The sequence below is a fragment of the Hypanus sabinus genome, chromosome 13 (assembly GCF_030144855.1).
Source record: "Hypanus sabinus isolate sHypSab1 chromosome 13, sHypSab1.hap1, whole genome shotgun sequence".
Classification (NCBI taxonomy): domain Eukaryota; kingdom Metazoa; phylum Chordata; class Chondrichthyes; order Myliobatiformes; family Dasyatidae; genus Hypanus; species Hypanus sabinus.
Window position 1 is genome coordinate 46,960,126 of NC_082718.1, and position 16,004 is coordinate 46,976,129.

The window sequence follows — 16,004 nt, forward strand, 5'->3', positions numbered from 1 at the left end:
CAAAATTACTAGATGTTAAGGAGTGAGCGGTCTGGTCCAATTTGAAAAGCATTCTTTGAAATGTCACAGGTGCATTGCAAGATATTTCACACATGCATGTAATTTTCTTATAATATTGACATTTTACATTTGTTGCAGAATGTTGATCTTATTAAGGGGTGTGAACATTCATTATAGATGCACTTTTTTTTAAAAAGGTATTATCAATAAGATGAATGATATAATTACATATTTGAATTATTAGAACCTGTATCATAGAGGCTAGATTTGACAATTTGTGTGCAATTTGGGATTGTTTTTTAAAGAGTGAAAGTTTGAATGATGATCCCTGGGTATTTCTGCAGGGCCCCTTACTTAAGAGTTTTCTTTGATCTACAAGGTAAATTAAAAGCAAGTAATAAAAAACTGCAGGTGATGACAATCTGAAAGGGAGATAGAAAATGATAAAAATACACAGCAGGTCAGGCGGTATTCAGAGAAATGCAAACAGTAGCTGAGGAAGGATCCAACAGGTGAAGAATAAGGGAATTTTAAAATATAAGTAACAATGGTAGTTGTGGGGAAAATACCAGCAATTATGGAAAACACATCAAGTTCAAGTTTAATTGTCATTCAACCATACATGCGCACAGCCAAACAATACAGTGTAAATCTGGGGCTAAGATACAATGCACAGTACCAACAGTCATACAAAGCACAAGGCACATGCAAGATGGCAGTAAAACATAGTCTACAAAAAATATATAATCTAGGTTCCTGAGTCCATGGTCAACTGCAGCTGTTCAAATAAAGCTTGTTTTTCGCTGAGCAAACACTGGAGGGCAGAAATGATACCAGCATGGACACCATGTCACAACACCTCCAGCACCGACTCTGATGCCTCTCTCCTGGGCGGCTGCAGGCAGGCAACACTGTGGCTTGGGGCCTAGTTTTTCGCTGAGTAAATGCTGGAAGGCAGCACTGACACCAACATGGACACCACACCAGACCGCCTCCAGTGCCGGCTCTGATGCCTTTTTCCTGGATGGCTGCAAACATGACCTGGGGCCTAGTCCTCACTATAATTGTTCATGCAGCTCCCCTGCCGTCAGTCCTCCCCATAAACCAGTGATGCAGACATACAATATTCCATATTACCAAGTAATGTGGAATGTAGTAATGATTATGTTAAAAATGCCAACAAGCTCTTCAAATTCACCCTGCAAAATCAGAAGAGTCTCTGATGTTCAAACATATGAAGAACTGATAACCATGTTGATCCACTTAAGGGAGGAGGTGAAATCTTTCGAGAGGGTATAGAAGATATTTACTGAATTGATTCCAGGGATTTAATTATGTGGATAGACTGCAGAAGCTGGAGCTGGTCTTCTTGAAACTGCAAGGTTACAAGATCTCATGGAAGTATTTATAATTCATCAAAGATATAGACTAGGATTTCCCAGACTTTTTTTATGCCATGCACCTCTTCCATGTGGACCCCAGGTTGGGAACCCCTGGTCTGGACTATGCAGATAGAAAGACACTGTTACTATTGGCAGAGCAATTTAGAGCTTGGAAAAATAGCTCTAATGAATGTGATTTGGTAAAGGACCAAAAGTGAGAAAAGTAAAATCTTATATATTGTGAGTGGTTGTGGCTGGGGATGCACTGCCAGGAAATGAGTGAAGACAGAAAGCAGTTGTAGCATTCACAGAGAAGCTTGATAACTATCTAAAAGAATTTGGAGAGCCATAGGGGCTGGTGTGAGCTTAGTTTCTATTATACAGTCGGCCCTCCTTATCCGCGAGGGATTGGTTCCGGGAACCCCCACAGATACCAAAAAACACAGATGCTCAAGTCCCTTATTTAACCTGCCCAATGCAGTGGTCTTTAGGACCCAGCGGAACCCCGGACCTTACTTAACCTGTCTCAGTGCAGTGGACTTTAGGACCCGGCGCAGCTCTGAATCCGCAGTGTTTCTGTTCACAAAAATTATCACGATTAAAAGTAAGGTGGAAGTAATAAAGTGATCAGAAAGAGGTGAAACACCATCGGTCATCGGAAAAGCGTTAGGCTACAGTCAGTCAACGATAGGAACAATTTTAATGGAGCATGTGAAAAGCCCTGCCCCGATGAAAGCTACAATTATTACTAGAAATGCAGTGGTTTAATTATTGAAATACATACATTTCTTAAGTGTTTTATATGCATAGAAAGGTAAAGTATATATTATATACTAAGACAAACATGTGACTAACTGATGCTAAATAATACCGGATGTACCTGTTCCGACTTCAAATCTGACTTAAAGATGGACTCAGGAACAGAATTCATTCATAACCCGGGGACTGCCTGTACTTTTAAATCATCTCTAGATTACTTATAATACCTAATACAATGTAAATAGTTGTTATACTGTATTGTTTAGGGAATAATGACAAGAAAAAATAGTCTGTACATGTTCAAATAACGAGTGCTGGAGAGAGAACTTCTGGGTTTTCCTGCTCCGTCGTTGGTTGAATCCGCGCATGCGGAACCCACGGATGAGGAGGGCCGACTGTATTGAGCCTCTTATGCTGCATCCATTTGTTGGTTGTATTAGATAATACGTTTCATAAAATGCACTACATTTCAGTACTGATAAATTTTATTGCCTGGCCATAGGTATAAAAGCTTGAAAGTTTCAAGACTTTTCAGTCCTGACATCCTTTTGATGTATGTGCTTCATATTGTCATTGCTTTGTTGGAAGCAACCACCAATTTCAAGTAGTTCTTCATACCAGCAGATGCTTTGTGCTTCTGGCAAGGCCAGGAAAGTTAAATAATTCATGAGGTTGGTTTTATAGTTTCATTGTTATTCTCAGTGCTATTGGCTTCAGATACCATGTCAGAAAATTATTTTTACACTCTTATGTCTTATTTTTAGCAATTTAAAAAGCTACATGACATTTTCCCAGTAGCAGAAAGCATTTTGATAATTAATTTAAAGCTAATAACAATGGTTTGAAATTATAAATAGAGCAGGTTAACCACTCTGATGTAGGGTTGCTTTCAATTTGCTGTGTTCATTGCTTATGGCACAATAATAGACTCAAATTGAGGTCAGTAATGCTCTGTTAACACAGGGCAGTTTTAATAGGGTCTGACTGGTGGGTGTCTACACCACCTTAGAATTACAGTCAGCGAACCCTCATTAAAATGCAAATCTTGGTCCCAAGATCGGATCCTCAACAGAGAGACAAAAAAGCCCAGTAATGGCATGTTTGAGATTATTTGTGCCAGGAGCCTGAAGGAATGAATGGACCCTTCTAACATAATGAGTACAAACTTCTGCTTAATAATTTCCCAAAGCAGTTTTAATCTAGTGAATATCGAATGAGAGAAGGTCGCATTTTCAGATTCCACTTTGCCATTGGACAGGTGATGAAAAATGAATGGTATTTCAAAAGTATGTACAATTAAAATTTGTAAAAAACTTAAAATGATTTAAATCAATTATACAGGCTTGTGTAATTTGCCAAATCAAGATTGTCCCTGGAGCACTGATGGTCTGATTGATGTGGGAAATGGACAAAATGTCATCCTGTTGCAGGAACATGTTTTAACTTGTTTGAAATCTATGCATATTGTTGCTGCGGAATATTCTGCCTCTGGCTGTGAGGTACCTGACCTAGATATGCCTAGGACTGATGCCAAGTGCCTGACAGAGGAGGACTACCTTTAATACAGCCTTATGTTTGATAATCATTAGAAGGAGGACCAGCTCATTTTTCATTACCAATCATTTTTATTTTCTTTTGGTCAATCAATCTTAAAAATGCAAGTACGGTGAGATGTATAAGCACTTCATCTATTTGTTTTAAAGGCGTATTAATCCTTTGTATAAATGGCACAAGGAAATGGGTCAGATATTCTTGTTGGCTCATTATCTCTACCTACCCGTTCTTTTTTCTGAATGTATGTACAGAGGTGAGCCTGTCACAAAGTAGTGAATCGTTCTTGGTGTAGTTTCCTGAGAATGCTCACTGCCAAAGGCCAGGAAATGCTTTTTTAACAGTGATTGTCAGGGACAGATATAAATAGTCAGTGGAATTTAGAAGGGCAGATTTGTGGAGACATAGCAGACAGCTGTAAGAAAAATAAGGTTGTGATAGTAGGTGGTCTTAACTTGACTCCAACACTGTAAAAATGGACGGAATAGTGCTTGTCAAGTGTGTTTTGGAAAGTTTCCTTAATTAATAGAGGTGATACTGGATTTCATATTATGGATTGAGTTAGGTCAGGTGACAAGTGTGTGTACAAGAACACTTTGGTTCTAGTGATCATAATTCCATTAGCTTCAAAATAGATATGGATAGGACTAATCCTCGGGTTGAGATTCTAAATTGGATAAAGGCATCAGATCTGGCAGATATGGATTACGTTAGGTTGTTTTTGGGCAAAGGGATGCTAAGTGGAGGCCTTCAAATCTTGAAATTTTGAGAGTACAGAATTTATATGTTCCTGTTAGAGTAAAAGGCAAGGCTGATAGGTTTGCGGAAACTTGATTTATCAGGGGTATTGAAGCCATGGTTAATGAAAAATGAGATATAGGCAGCAAGGAACAAATGAGGTACCTGCATGAGGAATATATAAAATGCAAGAAAGCACTTAGGAGGAAATCTGCAGATGCTGATGTCCTGACGAAGGGTCTTGGCCCGAAACGTCGACAGCGCTTCTCCCTGTAGATGCTGCCTGACCTGCTGTGATCCACCAGCACTTTGTGTGTGTTGTAGGAGGAAATCAGGAGGGTTAAAAGAATGCATAATGTTGCTCTGGCAGACAGGATGAAGAAGAATCCCAAGGGCTGCTACAGATACATTCAGAGGCCACTTCATTAGGTAACTCCTGGCCGCTGAGTGCATGTCTGTGGTCTTCTGCTGCTGTAGCCCATACACTTCAATGTTCTATGTTCTGTGCATTCAGAGATGCTCTTCTGCATGCCACTGTTGTAACAATGCATGATTATTTGAGTTACTGTCGCCTTCCTGTCTGCGTTAAATCAGTTTGGCCATTCTCTTTTGACCTCTTTCATTATCAAGGCATTTCACACACAACTTCCACTCACTAGATTTTTTTTTTGTTTATCACGCCATTCTCTGTAAGGTTGAGAGACTGTTGTGTGTGAAAATCCCAGGGATCAGCTGTTTCTGAGCTACTGAAACCACTGTCTGGCACCAGCAATTATTCTCCATTCTGATGTTTGGTCTGAACAAAAACTGAACCTCTTGACCATGTTTGCATGCTTTATGCATTGAAAGCTGCTGTACGATTGGCTAATTCAATATGTGCATCAATATACAGATGTACCTAATAAAGTGGCCACTTCAATAGGTACATTTAATGTCAGAAAAATGTATACAATATACATCCTGAGATTGTTTTTCTTTGGAAGCACCCATGAAAACAGAGGAGTGCCCCCCAAGAATGAATGACAGTTAAATGTTAGAACCCGAAGATCCCCTCCACGCATCAGCAGCAGCAAAGCGACGACCTTCCCCTCCCCCACCAGCCAAAAAGCATCAGCACCCTCCACCGAGCACTCAAGCATGCAGCAAAGCATCAGTACAGACAGGGACTTGCAGTACCCCAAAGATTACTCGTTCATCCAGGAATTCGACACACCACAGGTTCTCTCTCTGTCCCTAATAAGGGAAAAAGAGGTGTCCCTGTTTCACGGCAAGAGGGGAGACATAACAAAACAACTCACCGATTTATTGTGTCAAGAGTCTGTTGCATTGCTTTCTCTGAGCTCTGGGCACACAGCCGGCAGCCAGCTCGCTGCTTTCGATCTCCCACGACTCATCGGGTGGTGGCACTGACCTCAAAACCGCCCGCCTCCAGAGCCATGAAAATCCACCACCGTGAAGGCGCGCTCGTTTTCCAGGCCGCACCCTTGGCTTATCGAAACGCGGTCGGTCGTGAGGCCCTGAGGGCGGGTCCCATTCCCACAAAGAACTGAAGTCAGAGTGTAACTCCAGCTCAGGGTCTTCAAAAGAACCCTGAAAAGGAAACAGAGATATCAAAGATAGAAATACACCTGTTTCCAAAGATGCAAGCAAAGGAGTTGCTGTTAGGCGCCATCATTCTAAACTCCTCCCATGACGTGTGTATCTTCAGAGCAAAAGGGCAGAAAGGGACAGAGAATACATACACTGCTGAGTTCTTCCAGCATCATGTACATATTCTTTGATCCACAGCAGTTGCAGTTGTATTTTTGTGTTTAGAAAGGGACAGAATTGGTCCACTTGAAGATCGGCATGGTCATCTATGCATCTGAAAGAGATGGGGGGGGGAATCTTGAACTGATTTTTTTGCATCTGTATTTACTCTGGAGCTGGACACAGTGTCTATAGAAATGAAGCAAAACATTAGTGAGATTTTGGACTATATATGGATTACAGAAGAGCAGGTGTTTGCTGTTTTTGAGGTCAGTTAGGATGAATAAGTCCTTAGGGCCTGGCAAGGTGCCCCTTGAACATTGAGGGAGGCTAGTTCAGAAATTGCAGGGACTCTGGCAGAGGTATTTAAAATGTCCTTAGCTACAGATGATGGAGGACAGGAGGATAGCTAATGTTTTATTGTTCAAGAAAGTCTCTAAGAATAAGCTGAGAAGTTACAGGTTGGTGGGCAAGTCTTTCGAAGTTACAGTGTATGAAGGAATCAGATATATAAGTATTTTGGATTTTTATGCACAACGGTCTTTAGCCTTTACAGAGAATGCTGCAATAAACAGAAGTGCATCCAGCGAGTTCAGCCAATCCACACGTTACAACAGTGGTGTGCAGAAAAGCATCCCTGAATGCACAGCATTTCAAATCTTGAAGTAGATCGGTTGGAGCAAACATACACTCAGAGGCCACTTGATTAGGTGCAGGAGGTATCCAAGGTAGCTACGGAGTGCATATCTTAACGGTTTGGATGATAGTGTAAAATGAATCTGCAAATTTGTGGATGACGCTTAGATTAGGGTACATAGTGGACAGCAAAGAGGCTAATAAAGCTTGCAGTGGTACTGGCTGGACAACTGGGCTGACAAGTGGCAGAGAGACAAATGGGAGGTGTTAAACTTTGGGAGGACAAAGCAGGGTAGGACATATATAGAATAGTAGGGCACTGAAGAGTATGGTAGAACAAACCGGTCTGTGATTACAGATCCATAATTTCTTAAAAGTGGCATCACAGGTAGATCAAATCATAAAGAGAGTTATTGGTACTTTGCCCTTCATAAATCAGAGTATTAAGTACAGGAATTGGGATGTTATGTTTAAGTTGACATTGGTAAGGTCTGATTTGGAGTATTGTGTACAGTTCTGGTCACCTGCCTACAGGAAAGTATTCAATAAGATTGCAAGAGTGCAGAGAAATTTTACAAGGATGTTGCTGGGACTTGAGAACCTGTCTGATAGGGAAAAGTTGAATAGGTAATGGCTCTTCTTCCTTGGAGAGTAGGAGAATGGGATGGGGGGGGGGGGGATATTTGATTTGATAGAGGTATATAAAATGATGAAGGTATAGACAGGGTTAATGCAAGGCTTTTTCTGCTGAGGTTGGGCGAGACTAGCACTGGAGATCATAGGTTAAGGGAGAAAGGTGGAATATTTGAGAGGAACTAGAGGAGGAACTTCTTCACTCAGAAGGTGGTGTGAATGTGGAACGAACTGCTAGAAGAAGTGATGGATGTGGGTTTGATTGCAAGATTTAAGAAAAGTCTGGATAAGTACATGGATGGGATGGGTACAGAGAGCTATGATACACATGCAGTTTGATGGGTCTTGGCAAAATAATAGTTTCAATTTTTTTCTAAGTCTTACTTAAGTATAAGATGCTTATTGCTGTAATGACCACTGAGAAAAGTATGTTTGGACTTCTTTGGACGGTCCAATAATACACTTATGAAAGATGCACTCCTTTAAAGATGGTGCCAGGAAGAGAAGACTATGCGTGCAGCTCCAAAGGGAATTATCAAATAATCCCATTTAGGACTACTACAGCTGCGCTCCACAGTCAGAGCCATGCGTACTTCAGTAAGCAACAATGTTTTAAGATTTTTTTTTAATCTATCTTTTGCCACAAAATAACAAATTTCACAACATAATAGGCCAGTGATATTAAATTTTCTGTGGTACCACCTCGATACTGTTTATTTACAAACCATTCCCAGGTCCTCTGTCTACTGCAGTCAATTGAAGGTTCATCCAGTGGTGTGGAGCTGTACAGATACCTCACAGGTGTTATGGTCGGGCCTGTCATCACTGGCTGGCCTGACTTTAATATGACTATTCCTTTGTAATTTCCACTTCACTAGAGGCTCAGCTCCCCTTGCACATTGTGAACTGGGTGAGTAGCCACTCCCCTCAGAAATTCCGAAGCAGTGGATAGATATTAAGAATAAACAAACCATTAGACATTTTGCCCTATTACAAATATTTTAAAGATATAATTGCCCTTTTTTTTAACCTTTCTTTCTCATGTCTAAAATCTTCATAATTACAAGGGATCTTGCAGATTGTAAGAGGAGGTTCCCCAGTGCAAATAAGGGAATCTTAGTACATTCCTGCTCAGTTGTTGGACTTTGCACAGAATATACAGAGAGACTAATTGAAATCTTTAGACAGTTTAATAACCTGTATGCTTAGTGCACTTGTTTAAATTCCAAATGTGCTTGCAATTACACAATTGTATAGCCATTATTCACATCAAGCATTGTACTGTTTTCAGCATATATCCTTTGGCAGAACTATTGCTCTGGCTGGATATGTACAGTTAGTTCTGTTGTAAGGTTTTACAGGAGAAATGGATTCATCATCTTATGGATGGATTGCTCTAGCATTACTTGACATTTCCAAGTGGAGATACTGTATTATTCTCGTGTAGTTTGTTGTTTCTGGTGTTGAGCTGCAATGTACTCATACTGAATTCCTTTGATTTGGACTTGAACTTGGGCCTATTTCTGTCTATTTATATGAGTTAGTTCTATTAAGAGCAAATGCTGGAATTCAGTAAGAAGAGATTAAGGGCTTAGAAAGCATTAGAATGTTGCATTTACTGGGGGAAAGTTATTCGGCTTCATTTTCATTCAATAACTTGACTGATCTGCTAGCTGCTGACACTTGGTGCTAACAGCAGATAACGATAAGTATTCTATTCTCCAGTACAAATTTCCTTCACGTTGCTGAGCATAAGAGATCAGTTATGTTCAATAGTGTACAAATTCCCAAATTACTTTTAGTTCTGATAAATTCAAAGATTATATCAATTTTGGGAGAGAAGTTAATGTGTTATGGTATCAACATTCAGAACTGGATGTGCAAGCATTACAGTGATTATGCCTTATATATAACAGGATTTAAAGTGCTATTTTAAGGTGTTTATTTTAGTTCTTTCAACTCTACACTTTACCATCCCACACACTATCAAGTTGCAAACATTGTTCAACACTTAGTAAATTTTAAGCACTATGCTTAACATTATCATTAAAACAGCTAGAAAGCAGCTGTGAACCATCTGAGGATCCTCTTGTACACTAAAGGTGGTCTTGGCATATTTCTACGATACTAACGGAACCATTGTTAATGCATTCACCTTTCAAAACATAGGAAAGTCTCAATGATTCTTTCTTCGTTCCAATTTAATGCTTTTCTTCATCTTCTAAGGCCGCTTGTTTTCCGATGTCAATAATCATTGTTGGAGTTGGGCCTGCAGAATTTGACGGTGAGTATTTAAACATTGCATGTTAAAGTACAGAATAGCATTGATCTTATTTTAGTTGATTCCATCAATGTTTAAAAGGTAGATAAGGAAGAATTTTCAATGGAATTACATAGGGGAATGGCTGGTTAATTCAAAACTGTACATAATGTTAATTTATAAGAAAATGAAAGTGTTGATCCTGTTAGAACAAAGACAGGTTGTTTAAGAAAGCTAAGGTAAAAGCAGTATTAGGTTTTTGTTTGACACATGAAGACTGTAGATACTGGAAACCTGGATCAATACAAAACACTAGAGAAACTCAGTGAATCAGGTAGCATTGATGAAGGGAAATGAACAGTTGACGTTATGAGACAAAACTCTTCATTAGGATTGGAATGAAGGGGGGCAGAAGCTAGAATAAAAGGGTGTCTGGAAGGGGGGAGAACGAACTGGTGGGTGATAGGTGAAGGAAGGTAGTGGGATGAATTGAAATGATATGAGAAGCTAGGAGATGAGAGGTGGAAGAGGCATAAGGCTGATGGAATATGGAATCTAATAGGAGATGACAACTGTTGACTACGAAATAAAGGGAAGGTGATAGGCACTTCATGAGAGTGGAGGAGTGGAAAAGTTATGGGGTTATTGGCCCAGAGGCAAATGGTTACTGGAGACAGGCTAATTGATTTTGATATAATCTGGTTGGAGGCCATCAAGAGGGAATATGAGTTCCTTCAATCTGTCCTCAACCAGGCAGTAGGGAAGGCTGTGGACAGTGCAGGAATGGGAAGTGTAATATAAGTAGCTCAGCACAAGGTGATCTTAGATGTTAGGGCAAATGGAACAAAAGGTGCTCAAAGAAGAGACTCTGCAGTTTGCATCATATACAGGAGAAGAGGCCACACTTGGAAACACCAGATGCAATAAATGACACCAACAGCTTCCTATGTTGTGTTGCCTCACCTGCAGGACTGTTTCGGGTCCCAAATAGTGGTGATGGAGGTGTAACATTTAATTCAGTTGCAAGGAGATGTGTCTGGAAGGGGATGTGGGGAAGGATGAGCAGAAAAGGAAGATGTGGAGAGAGTGACACCTGTGGAAAGCAGAGAGGGGAAGATATGCCTGGTGATGGGATCCTGTTACAAACGATGGAGAATGTGGATGCTTGTGGGGTGGTAGGTGAGGACAAGTGGAACCCTATTTCTGTTATGTCGGTGGGGGGGGTTGGATGGGGTGAGGGCAGAGTTGTGGGAAATGGAGCAGATGCAGGTGAGGGCTGCATTGATTGTAGTGGATTGGAAACTCCTTCTTCTGAGAAAAAAAGAGGACATCACAGGCACCGTGGAAATGGAAGAACTGAAAGAAGGGAATAGCATCCTTGCAAGTAACAGGGCTGGAAGAGGTATAGCCATGGGTACACACAGGGGTCCAAGTTGTGCCTATCTTTCTATTGTCCATGTAGAACAACCCATGTTCCAAACCTATACTGGTAAAGTTCTCCAACTCTCTCTCTACTCCATTAATTACTGCATTGTTGCTGCTTCCTCCACCCATATAGATCTTGTCAATTTCACAACTTCACCACTAATCTCCACACCAGTCTCAAAATTGCTTGCTCTATCTCTGACACCTCTTGCCCTTTCTTTATCTCTGTCTCCATCTCCAGAGACAGGAAATCTGCTGACATCTTTACAAACCACTGACTCTGCAGTTATCTTGACTACACCTCTTCTTACACTGTCGCTTTCAAGTCTGGAGAAAGTGGGAGGAACTGAGAGAGGAAGATTTAACATGATCCATGTCACATTTTAAGCTTGTGAGCAAAGAAATAAATCTGAAGAACATTATTCTTATTTACCGCATGTATAAAGCCTTGCTGTTTTATTTGGGCATTAAATTCACACAATGCAGATCTAGAAAAGATAAGCTTATCCTTACCTCAGTCAGCAGTGAATGTGGGTGCCTTTTATCAAAGTTACAGATATAGTAAAAGAAAAATAGTATTATTTTATTTACAGTAATCACCCCTCTTGCTATCAAAAGCCACCATTTCCAGTTACTATTGTTAATGCAACAGTGAAGTCAGCCTTAAAGTTCATTTTACGTTATCAGTAGCACCAAAGGGAACAGAGACGTGTACAAGCACAATATTTAAACCAGTTCTGTGTCTGCTCTCCTTTGTCGTATCAGAAAAATGTTTTTACTTTATCATTGATTCTTTGTTTGCAGCAATGGAGGAACTGGATGGGGATGAGGTTAGGATATCATCAAGAGGAAGATACGCGGAGAGGGATATTGTTCAGGTAAAATGCAGTAGGGTGTGGTTCTGAATTATGTACTGAAAATAATGTGGTGTAAAACTGATTCTTTATTTAATAGTTGAAAAATATTACAGGAGTTTTTATTTTGCTCACTGAATACAAAATTTAATGCATTTTTCCATTGTAGGATATGGTGACACAATACTGTACTAAAATAGAGACCATTTTCTCTTCCCTTTTCCACATTATTGCAAGTTTTATTTTAAACTGTCTGCCTCTCCTGAACCAATGTTCATGGTTCTCCTGGGCATTTGCTCTGAACAGAGAATTAGAACTCTACAATCAGAATTAGTTGATTTTGCGAGGACTAATGCTTGACCATTCATTAATTGACTCTATTTTCAGGCACTTTTTAAAATGCTTTCGAGCAGATTGCATAATGCATGAAGAAAATACTAAATTTTCCATCAGGTTCATGAAAGGCTGGTCTTCTCACCTTGAAGTGGAGCTGTTCTACAGGCGGTTAGAATATTCTCTAGTGTTACTTTTATGCAAATCTGCTGTTGTACTTAATGAATTTTCATAAAGGTGTAAATCACAAAGGAGGGAAATGGTGATAACTTCCAAATGATAGCATGTCTGAAAAGAAGTGTAATTACCCTTTGCTGATGTAAAAAAATGAGAAATGTATGTAAATTCTCATTCTTCTGAAGATGGAGAGAGGTGAGGGTTATTGTGTGGTCAAATTACTTTATCAAAGTTTGCTAATTTGATATGTTAGGTTTCAGCTCCCACACACAACTAAATAACGTGCAAGGGATAAGGACAAGTATACTAGAGATTGGGAAAGCAGCAAGTGTCGCACATGTCACAGCATTAAATTCAACTTCCAAAATCTTACCTCTTTTACATTTTGGGAAATATCCTTACTGAAATATGCATAGTGTTGGGACCTTATTAGTTCCGTTGTTTTTGAACAATGAAGATGTTAAAGTTTGTAGCAGAAATATCAAAAGAATTACGATTATCCATTCAAAGCAAGCCACCAAAACAAAAAGGTCTGGCTTGTAAAAAGTTACAGCTGGAGTGATGCAGAGGTTGAACAGTAAAATTCTGGAAACACAGCAGAAAACACAATGAGTGGTGATATCTGTATTCCCGCTTAACAGCTGAATATTGGAGCCAAAATGTCATTAATAGTGACAAGATACATATAACAGAGAAGTGCATTGTTTCATTTTCACAATTCAGCCTGCACTCACTCACAATATGCTGCATAATATAATGCGGTGGAGGAGTGTGTTAAGAATTTGTGTAATTCATCTAAATCTCAAGCCAAACCCTAGGGCAACTTCCTGGATGCCTGTTATATTGTATTGGGAAAAATGTATTTCAAAGTAACAAGATTTTTAAAAATTATTGCTTTGTTTCATTAGTTGCTATAGTGTGTTTAATCTATTTATAATATTTCTAAAGCAAGTTATAATTGTCACACTGTTTTGAGCATATAAACATTTCAGTGGTCTATGTAGTTAAATAGTGCCATTAAATTATCATGGTTTTATAATGTCATAATTTGTAAAAACAGTTGAATTCAATGCTGTTTGTTGTGACACACTCAACTTGGCAATAGGTTTATCTTTGTTTTCTATTTCAGCTTAAGATAAATAAGATAAGGACACAAGAAATCTGAGCTGGGATGTTTCTATCAGTTCCCTTGAGCTGTTTGATATGATCACAGCTGAATTTCCTATGATCGCTAGGTTTTTTTGATTCACTTGAATATCTATGCCTTGTTGTTACATCTTCAATCTTCTCTACTACAATGAGATTACCTCCTTTCTGACCCTGTGGAACCATTGGCCAGTCCAAACGAATCTGTCATCGTAGAGTAAAACCTGCATCACTGGAAAAAAATCAAGTGAGGCTCAATTCAGAGCCAAGTTTATCTATCCCTCATTTTGTATAAAACTCTTGGTGTGGTGTCTTTTTTTAGCCTTACAAAATTATAACAAGGTATCCATATTCATGTACATAACTGAGTAAAACAACATGCCTTCGATGAATATTCTGAGTCTAACATATCCAAGTTCGCTGACTGTATAAATCTAATACAGAGAAGGAAGTTATGATATAGTTGTGAATAATGCTTGTACACCAGCTCCTTGCAATAAAGTTATCACACAATCTACCTTTGACAATTCTCACTTAACCTCCATTTGTATGCTGTTTTCTCAATATTATAATGATTCTTGACTTTCAATTTTCCTTCTAAAATGTAAAATCCCATAGCTCATGAATTTTACTCCATCTTGCCACCAGTTTACTAACGAATGGATTATCCACATCATTATCATAGCTTGCTTTTCTGGTCAGCTTTATGCAGCCAGTAAACTTGGCTACTTTACAGTCAATGACATTCATCTAAGGCAGGGGTCAGCAACCTTTACCACTGAAAGAGCCACTTGGACCCGTTTCCCACAGAAAAGAAAACACTGGGAGCCGCAAAACCCGTTTGACATTTAAAATGAAATAACACTGCATACAACGTTTTTTTTGCCTTTATGCTATGTATAAACAAACTATAATGTGTTGCATTTATGAAATTGATGAACTCCTGCAGAGAAAACGAAATTACATTTCTGCATGCAACAAAAACATTTTGAACTCCGAAAAAAAGACGTTGGGTTGAAAGTTACTTTAAAGTAAAATACTCAATGTCTATTTGAGTCCTTCTTGTATTTATGAAAAACGCCGAACTTAAATTTTCCGCCAGCAGCAAACCAAAAATAACATCAGCCAGCTGTCAGCCTGAAAAATAAAAGGACTATTTCACTGAACAATGAAAAAATATGAATACACATAAAATAATAGGCAATTAAAATATTTATCATACTTGGTTAATGGGATTTCTGCTCCTGGACCTCAGCGCACAGCGTCTGCACATCAGGGCTGTATGACGTCACCTTCATCTTTACACAGGATCGCAAGCTGTCATCTGTGAGGCGTGCGCGATGTTTGTTTTTAATAAAGTTCATGTTGGAGAACACCTGCTCACTTACATATGTGGATCCAAAGATCGACAGGACTCAAAGCGCATACTTTTTAATGTTTACATAAATGTCGGGCATAGCATTCCATGTTTCGAACACAAGTTTGTCCGGTTTTGGAAGGTTTTCAATATCACTCCATTTGTGTTTCTGAGCAAGAACGGGCAACATCTTCAAGGTCTGCTGTCAAGCATCTAAACTTGGACACCCATATGTCTTTGTCGGCTATGTCGGCCAGTTCCATCTCAAGATCAGGTTGACTCACACCTGCCAATGCAGTCGTATTCAGTAGGGAAGGATCGATGCTTAAGGGAGTGACCGGGAAGGATAATGTGTTTTTTTCCTCTCTGAACTCACAGAAGCGTTTCCCAAACGGTGTTTGCATTGCGATGATTGCAGAATGTAAATACTCCGAAATTATCATGTCGTGACCTTGTTTGAACTCTCTCAAATTGGGGAAGTGAGACAAAGTGCCTTTCTGTAAATCTCTGGCAAGCACTGTCAACTTGCGCTCGAATGCCAAAACATCCTCCAACATGTGCAGGGCTGTACGTCCTTTCCCCTGAAGAGCTGTGTTCAGCGTGTTCAGGTGCGCTGTCATGTCTACCATGAAGTGTAGCTTTTCCAGCCACTCTGGCTGTTCCAGCTCAGGAAAGGTGAGCCCTTTGCTGCCCAGGAAAGTTTTCACTTCTTCCAGACACGCGACAAAGCGTTTCAGCACCTTCCGTCTGGACAGCCAGCGATAAAAACACGTTGTAGCGGTGTCAGTAAACTGCAGTCAAAGATAGCTTTATTCGAACTAAACAGCCTTGCTTTTAAGCCTCTCTCAACCCAGCCCCCATGGACGCAGATGCTGCAAAAGACGCGTACTCACAAACCCCCGTAGGCTATCTCCCTTAGCCGGAATGCTGGCTAATTGTGAGCCGTTTCGGATGTCACCACACTTAGATTGTACAAGATCACCATAATCTTCAAATTTAGAATT

At 39.7% G+C, this 16,004-nt stretch overlaps 1 protein-coding gene and 1 long non-coding RNA gene across 3 annotated transcripts in view; one reads left to right on the forward strand and one right to left on the reverse strand.

Moving 5' to 3' along the window:
• Window positions 1-16,004, forward strand: part of LOC132403834 (copine-8) — a 336,023-nt gene that overhangs the window by 306,962 nt on the left and 13,057 nt on the right. For both annotated transcript variants that reach the window (XM_059987560.1, XM_059987561.1), the window contains 2 exons: window positions 9,675-9,732; window positions 11,938-12,011. In XM_059987560.1, coding sequence (XP_059843543.1) covers window positions 9,675-9,732; window positions 11,938-12,011 — 132 coding nt within the window. The remainder of the gene's footprint in view (window positions 1-9,674; window positions 9,733-11,937; window positions 12,012-16,004) is intronic.
• The window catches only part of LOC132403835 (uncharacterized), a 51,089-nt gene continuing 37,907 nt past the window's right edge, over window positions 2,823-16,004 (reverse strand). The window contains exons 3-4 of the long non-coding RNA XR_009515367.1: window positions 9,604-9,717; window positions 2,823-6,020 (exon numbers count right to left, since the gene is read on the reverse strand). This is a non-coding gene — a long non-coding RNA (uncharacterized LOC132403835). The remainder of the gene's footprint in view (window positions 6,021-9,603; window positions 9,718-16,004) is intronic.